Genomic DNA, 8,434 nt, shown 5'->3' with positions numbered 1-8,434 from the left:
TGCGAAGTTAGGCAAGCTCCTTGGCATTGGCTATACCTTCTCAGTTGAGCGTGTTCGCACATTTGTTTGTTGTGGTTTCCCTGGAAATATCGGATACCAATTGAAAGTGCACTACACAGGTATTCGTTGAACACAATAATAAAGGTTCCTATTCTCGGCAGTTTTTAAATCGGTACCTGTATTCCTCTCGGCAAAAACCCGGAAAACGCCTGCCTACATTAATTTGGCCTTCAAGCTCAGCCAAGGTCAACGCCGGCGAAAGAACTTCAGCGTGCACTAGTGCGGCGCGTTCGTAAAACCGAATAGCGCCTCAAGGTGAATTCGCGTCGAAAGTGGTGGATGACGAGAGAGCATGCGAAGGCTTCTATTTGACAGCATACCTTTAAAGAAGGCTCTAGCTTAGAACGGAGGCAAGAAGGCTATCGAATTGCTTCTCCGTGTGTGGCCGACGTGATGGTAGAAAGCCGTCCAAATTGGCCGTGCCAGTGCGTCTTCACCTAAACTTGCACCTATGAAGGTAAGCATAAAAAATTGCTGAAGCTTGCACAGAGCCGCGCAAGGCTTGAAACGGCGAAACTAGACTATTCTGAAGACTAACCTGGATGCTTCTAGGTTGTTTCTAGGCCTTAGCTAGGTTATGCAGGTTCTAGGTTATTTCTACGTTGTTGCTAGGCTTTAGCTAGGTGATGCTAGGTTGTTTCTACGTTGATTCTCAGCGCAGAGATGTTCAAGTTAAACCGCAGACAGTCACAGACACGACACTGTTGTCCAAGCTCCAGAGACATAACCCCGCGCTGAAACCAAGCGTTCGCACCTCTCATAGATCTACGAGCACGTTGTCGTTGGCGTAGGTCTTCCATCGCTTCGGGATCTTCTCGCAACCGCCGTTGCCTTTCCCGTTCCCTAGTATTCTCTCGGTGTACGTACTCGGGATCTTCGGCTCGCCGCCGTCGCTTCGCAGCCATTTGTTGGGCTAACTGTTGCATTCTTCATTTTTAGTGGACCAGTGGTGAGTAGTGCGATTTGCCCAATTTCTGCGGCACATACCCGATTATGATGACGATAGCTTTCTGGATCGACTCACAAAGAACGATTTGCTAAACTGCGCCGCTGTTAATAATCCTATAGCACTTTAATTTCTTGGTTTACAAATTGACTATTAAGATATATCTCTGGCGTTCATCTTCACGGGTTGCGTTTCTATTTACATCAAGGGCAAGCATAATCAAGTACGAATATTAGCACAAGCATAATCGAAGACCACTTCATTTTGCTTGACAATTCTACATCACACACAAAAAAACGCACATCCCGTAAAGACGGAGGCATGAGACTTAACTCACTGTTCAATTCGTAGGCCAAGAAATAAAAGCGCTTTTATAGTATTGATGCTTAATTTAAAGGAGCACTGATACAGAAATTTTAGTCTGGTGTTTTTTTTTTTGCTTCAGAATGTTGCTGGGGGCATGTTTGTCATAACACGGCACATCGCTTGCTGCTGCGCGCGACAGATAATTATGTACAGTATATTTACTACTGACCAGCCTCAGCTCCGGTATTGGAGAGCTCCGAGAACGACAAGCCGCCGTGTGCAATACAACTAACGCCATCTAGCGTGTGCATCGCGGTAAACGAACTCACCCACGTGAGCACACAGACAGGTGGTGCACTTCCGCTCATCCCGCATCGTCTGCCCGCGTTCTTTCGCACGCTGCATGAGCTGCGCGATGTCGTCGCCGTCATCGTCGTCTGGTGGCAACGACTTTCTTGAGATTTCCACTACACTCTTAATCATGTCCTGCTTAATGTCGCAGTCTATAGCCCGGAAACGAGATGAAAAATCTAACGCCTATAGACTGTTGGTTTAACCGGCACAACCTGTAGGCGGCGCCGCCCGTAGCCGTCGTGCGGCGTAGTAGTTTTCTCAGCGGCTCATATCATAGGCGGGACTCAATATAGGTCGGAGATTTTTCGTCTCGAATCCCGGATAGTTACAAGGCCGGCTATGGAGATATCCTCGTTCCGTGTGAGCCTAGCTACGGTGTGTCCCAGCTACGGCACGTCCTAGCTATAGGCGGTGTATGAAGCGGCGAAACAAAAATTGATTTTAAGTCACCTTTTAAGCACTAATCGGGGATTTGGAGGCTTAGACACACATTGTATGACATACATAATCCATATACACATATTACACTCAGAAGTAAACCACAGAAAAATTCACAACAAACACACGCGGATTCGAACTCGCGAACACTCGATCAGCAAGCGCGTACGCTAACCACTACACCATATTTTTTTTTCTTTATTACTTACTTTTGCACCTCATACAATAATATTACAGTGCATAAACAGTACATACAGAGGTAAAGACCGGAATGGTTACATAGTGACTAGAATTCCTTTATACGGATAAGTGGCTCAAGATGTTCGAGCCACTCTGGAATTGGGTCTTTAGTTTTACACTCTTCAATAAACTTCGTGATCATTTGGCGGAAATATTCACGAATGGGCAGTGTATTGATGTCGGCATGGCGGACTGCCATGTACTTTTTCCAAATACTGTGAAGGCCGAGTAACATAACAGTATCATAACGTGCTCCATCGTCTTCTTCATTAACTGGTAAAAACCTGATCCCGTAGGCATTAATCGGTAAATCTTTTTTTATAGTTCTCTGCAGAATGTCCCAGAAGAACACCCCTTCCCAACAATCCAGAAAGACATGTTCGATGGTTTCAGGTTTACAACAGAGAAAACAGTGCGTTCCCCACGGTACAAACAGTCCCCGTTCATGCATCCATGTTTTAACTTCTAGAGTCCCTGTATGGAGCTTAAAGAAAAATGATTTTGAACTAGATGGGACAGCCATTTTTTTCACTCGGGCCAGTACATTTTCGCCACGTCCAGCAGGGTACAAACTCCTGTAAAGTGGTACCGGTAAAACAATGTCGAGAAGGTCTCTATACAACCTTTTTCGTTTTACTCCCGCTAGATATTCGCTAGAGAAACGTGCCAATAAAAAATTGCATGCACCAACTACTTCTTTTAGATAACCATAAAGCGCCCCATGCACATAGTCCGAGCTGACAACGAGTGAAGGTAAAACTCTTCCAAGCCTCAGCTGAATAACTGCACGTAGAAACGGGTCTCTTGTGTCTCGCAAAAACATAAAACGACTAACGACCTGTCTTAAAAACAAATGTGACAGACTAAGACCACCGAACCGAACACGACGAAAAAGATTAGTGCGACTAGACCGTTCCCACGCTGATCCCCATATAAATACTGCAAACACACGGTGCAGCTTTTGCACGTTTATACGCGAACAATGTAAAACCTGTAATGTGTACCAGAGTTTAGAGACAAAGAAAAGATTACATATGGTGGCCCGCGTGAAAATAGAAAAGACCCATCCTCTAACATTATCCACTTTTTCACGCATTTCAGTGGCTTGCCGCCGCCAGTACGGCTCACTGTCACGATAAAATTCTAGTGGTACACCCAAATATTTCGCAGGCTGATTCACCCATGGCATGTTGGCAAAAACGACTGGAGTGGAAGGCCAATCCTCATGCCAACATCCCAAGCACTTTTCCCAGTTTACCGAACTTCCACTAGCCGTACAAAACTGTTTCGCAATATAGACTACTTCGTTAACACTCTCGCAATCTGAACAAAAAAACTGCCACATCATCAGCATATGCAAGTAATCGTACTTCATTCTCATGCAGTTTGAATCCGCGGATGGCACTGCTGTTCATCACACTCACACAGAAAGGCTCTAAAAACAAACTGAACAACAATGGTGAAAGAGGGCAACCCTGACGCACGGAGCGTTGCAAGTTAATGCGCGCCCCCACCAACTTATTAACAATGAGTTGCGTTGTACAGCCCTTATATGCCATAGCCACTCTCTCTTTGATAATGCAGCCTACGTTTACAAAATCCAAGACACTCATCAGGACATCATGTGACACAAGATCAAAAGCTTTCTCTAAATCCAACTGAAGCATTGCTACACATGTATCAGTCGCATCGCAGCACTCCAGAACAGATCTGGCCTTATGTATATTGGTCGCAATAGTGCGTCCTTTGATTCCACACGTCTGGTGTGGACCTACTATTTCCTTTATTACACCTTGTAATCGCTTAGCTAATATTTTCATGAAGATCTTGTAATCTACATTTGTTAAGCTAATGGGGCGATACGATTTTATAAAGCGGAGTTTAGTTTTATCATCTGTTTTGGGGATTAGAATAGTGTGCGCCGTCAGAAAGGTGGGAGGCAACATCTTATACTTGTAAGCTTCATTGAACACCATATCACGCCGCGGTGAGAGGAGCAAAAGAACGGGGTTTACATGCACGAATGTGTCGCTACACGCTCTGTCGTATTAGTGCAATGGAGGTTATTATGCATGCAGCGTTCACTCATACGTAAGGAGACATTTTTTTTAATGGCATTCGTGAAAATATATAGGAGGCCACTCAAGTTATTGCTAGGAGCATGCTTGAAGCGAACTTGCGTGCTTGGTACAAACAATAAATCTGTTACGCATATATTTGGCACTGCCGCTTTAGTGACATTTAAAGAATCTTGGCGTGCATAATACCCTAGTCCTATTCATGTTAGCCGTCATGCCTGTTGCCTTTCGTGGACTGAACGAGTTTTCAACGCCAAAATTCGCTTGCCGTGGAATGTGAGCTCGGAATCCATCCGCGCCAACCGCACAGCGACATAACCGATTAACGACGGAGAATCGCAGTATTCGAAGTAACGTCGCTGGCCGCTTCACCGTCGATGGTTACCGGGCCGGTAGCCGATATCGTCACTAAGCCTATTCAGTTTATTTCGAAGCCGTAGTCGACCGTGCCTCAGAACAAAGCGCTCACGCTCGTATGCCAGGATGTTTTACTTGTTGCCGTTGTTGGCTCGACCCTCTCCCCATAATAATTACGCACTGAGATGAGCATGCGCGGATAACCGCGGTATTGTCGGCCATATATATAATATGCGAACACGCCCGAGCACATGCGGTGCGCCGTGCACGCACTGCAGGTGAATTGCCACTTGTAAAAGAACTCATCTTGGTTCTAAACGTTGAACAGTGCACGTCGCTTTCCCTGAAATGAATGACACTATTCCAGGAGACATTATTTTTGCTTCAATAGAAAGCGTGGCCCCCGTTTCCGCCGACCATGGAAGCGAGGAGCTGGCGCTGATTGCATGCAGCTTCGCGTTCGCTCGTCGCACAGCGCCCCGGAAGAAATGCCGCTTACTTTGGACGCCACTCGCGCGACAGACGTGACTTGTGAAGCGGGCTGTCCACGCTGCAGAGACACAGCGGCTCGCCGTTCTCAGGGACGTAGTGCGCAGGCGGGGTTTTGCTGCTAACATAGACTGGATCTTATATCCGGCAGTACGTATTGCAGTAATATTTGCGACGTTCTGTTACGACTCCCTGAGTGGCCATATTACTTGAAGCATCTCGACTCATGCTGATATAGCGGTCCCGCCGCGCAATAAATTTCACCCCATGCTCGTCTCAAAGCCAACATTGCACTAAGATCACACTGGATGATGCAATATTTTTGATGTAAGTTTCTGGAACATTTCTTAGAACTAAGTAGCATTGGTGCGAAAGGCACCTTCATGGGCATGCAGTGCCTAACTGTATACACAAGTTTCACCTTTTGATAAATTTTTGGCACTGTTCGCCGCGATTAATACGGCTGTACACGCAAAATTTGCTAGCTACATCCACACAGCTGCATTTGCATGCGCACGCGACTGCAGTAGGTTACATGGTCGTGCTTGAGTGCATGGGATAGCCTTCTTGTGTATTTACGTATACACTCCCTTAATTGTTTGTGTAAGGGTTATCGAGAGGCGTTGCGTACAGCAGAAATCTAGAACGTGGTATAGTGGTGCATTAATGGAAAATGTCTTTGACACTATCGAATGATAGGGTCTAGTGTTGCAGAGCTATACGCAGATGCTTGTTGTCCTTGTTTTTGCGCCACCCATTTCGACCATGCATGCTAAAAGACAACGTATGGTCTATGAAGGATGCCACTTTTGTTTCAAGCTGGATTTTTTTTTTATTGCGCACATACAAAGCGGCAGCACCTCAGTGCGGCAGTCATCACGAGGAATTTAAACTGCTAAATTACGACATATTATCACAATAAAGTTCACGTTCACAACTTTTCAAGCCAATGCACCGGCGTGCGCACTTGGCACTGGCACACTGGCAAAGGCTGAGCGGTTTTGTGGAATCTAGAACACCTCGTGGAAGCTCTGCCGCTCGCGCTTGATTTGAGCAGCATGCCGTTACTGATAGCAGAACATTAGGTTATATATATGTACATTTCAGGGATATAATTCGCACATTTGTCCAAGGAAACCTTTTGGTTTTCATCATTACCGGCCTATTTCATCTCCACTTGAGGACGAAGGTCTCTTCACTAATCCTCCATTGATCCTATCCAGCGTCCGTATTACTATTATTGTGTATTTGCGTGTGTGTGGCATACACAGGAAGCACAAAAGCAGTCAGGTTGCGGCATCCCTAATGCAGACTCCCTTAACGTCAAATGGCACACCGTTTAGCGGTTGATTGTGGGCAAATTGAGTTTTAGAATTGTGCACGCAGACGCGCGATGGCTGGGCACGTATGCAATACTGTATTCGGAAAGTAACGTGCATACCAGTGCCTAGTCTTTGACACATGCGCAGTGGCAACAAACAAGAAATTGTTCACGCGAAGCTCTGGGTACCGTATTCTAAAACTGCCTCATTTTAACCACTTGGGATTTTTTAAAGTTAACCTATTACATCGCAGAGGAGCGTTTTTGCGCTCATTTCCCCCATGATGGTTATATACCTAGATTAACCATCATCTGTAACTTGGAGAATATAAGTATGCAGTGTGACTAGACATGCGTATAAAAATGTGCATCCTTTCTTTTTTTTCAGTAGCGGCGGTCAAAGCATGGACGCACCGCTTTCCTCACAAATGTATCATTCAGCGAAATGATTTTGGTTGAGAATGACTTGACCGACCATACCAGCTTCATAGTTGAGCAGTACCTGCTGTGTCTAGCGTGTATAAGCATGCGAGAAACAGCTACTGCTCACGTGCAAAAATAATTATTTATTGTAAAAGAATACAAACAGCGCTGAAAGGAATGCTCAACGCTGAGGGAAACGATATCGGATGTCTTTCGGACAAATATATTCCGGTGCCTATAACGAATACAACTGGTTTCATTGTACTCTGCACAAGACGAAGTATTGAGCATACCTAGATGGGTATGTGAAGACCTTAATATAGTACATCGTCAAGCACAAAATAAGGGCTTTCTCTAGAAGTGCGCCAACCGATAGTTTCACATTCTCTTGCGCTTGATCGCCGTAGAACGCCTTGTTGTCGTACTGCCTCCAAATTCTGCGGTCAGGCGATGGGCGGGCTGCTGGCATGTCATCCTGACGAAAAAGAAATAAAAGCAGAGGACACATGCGACGTTATGTTCTTAGATCACCTGGTGTTCTCGCCTATCACACAAAAGCTTCTACCTGGTAAACGGTTGTTCTCCATCTGTTGTACACCTTGTCGAATTTTGTGTAGACAGCGTCACAGAAGTTACAAATATGAAAGTGTTTTCAGAATTTACTAATGAAGCTTTCTAATAGTGTTTTAACCATAAGCTTACTACAGTTATGAGAGAAATCTTAGCATGATTTCCTCAGAAATACGCATCGATTGCCACTAAATACATGAGGCAATGCACATCTGACCGAGTATGACTTTGACCTTGTTGAACTTTTCCATGAAACTTCCAGTTTTTCTTAGAAGTGAAGCTCTGTTTCGAATGTCGGCTGCAAGTGAAAACCACAGCGCAGTCGCAATTTGATGAGAATCACGTACAAGGAAAGCAGTTTTACAATAGACCTACGGTTCATTCTTTAAGTAAATAATGGCAGGCAAAGTTGGCTTGAAATTTGGTTGCACAATATTGCACACTATTGCAATAGCACAATATTGCAAACCAATTCTATTCAATACCAGGTGAATGCCAGGCACGGCAAATGTTTGAATGGTAGCAGCCAATGCATGATTAAAAATTAATTCACTGCGGCGGGTTAATGCTCGGCTGCGGCGGCGATGTTTAGATGGGAGCGAAAAGAAAATAAATAAATAAAAATACATAAATAAATAAAAACAAAGAAAATAAAGCTCGTATGCTCAGTTACGGCATTGTAAACAACACCACGGCCGGTGCTGCTGCTCCTGCTACTGCTGGAGACCCTGCAAGGTGTGAGCTCCTCGCCAGCTGCTCGATAAAACTGCGCCTGGCTCTTGTGTCACAAGGTTTTGTCACCTGCAAACGTATTCAAATTCTGTGTATACTATCACGAGGATGAACAACAAT

The 8,434-nt window shown here is 45.0% G+C and overlaps 1 protein-coding gene across 1 annotated transcript in view; it reads left to right on the top strand.

The window, feature by feature from the left end:
• The window catches only part of LOC119385548 (uncharacterized), a 140,910-nt gene extending 136,938 nt beyond the window's left edge, over window positions 1-3,972 (top strand). Inside the window, 1 exon segment of the mRNA XM_037652993.1 lies at window positions 3,929-3,972. Coding sequence (XP_037508921.1) covers window positions 3,929-3,972 — 44 coding nt within the window.
• The last annotated feature ends 4,462 nt before the right edge of the window (window positions 3,973-8,434 follow it).

The sequence above is a fragment of the Rhipicephalus sanguineus genome, chromosome 1 (genome assembly GCF_013339695.2).
Source record: "Rhipicephalus sanguineus isolate Rsan-2018 chromosome 1, BIME_Rsan_1.4, whole genome shotgun sequence".
NCBI classification, from domain to species: Eukaryota; Metazoa; Arthropoda; class Arachnida; order Ixodida; family Ixodidae; genus Rhipicephalus; species Rhipicephalus sanguineus.
The sequence above is the reverse complement of the archived record's forward strand: the minus strand, read 5'-3'. Positions and strand labels throughout refer to the sequence as shown.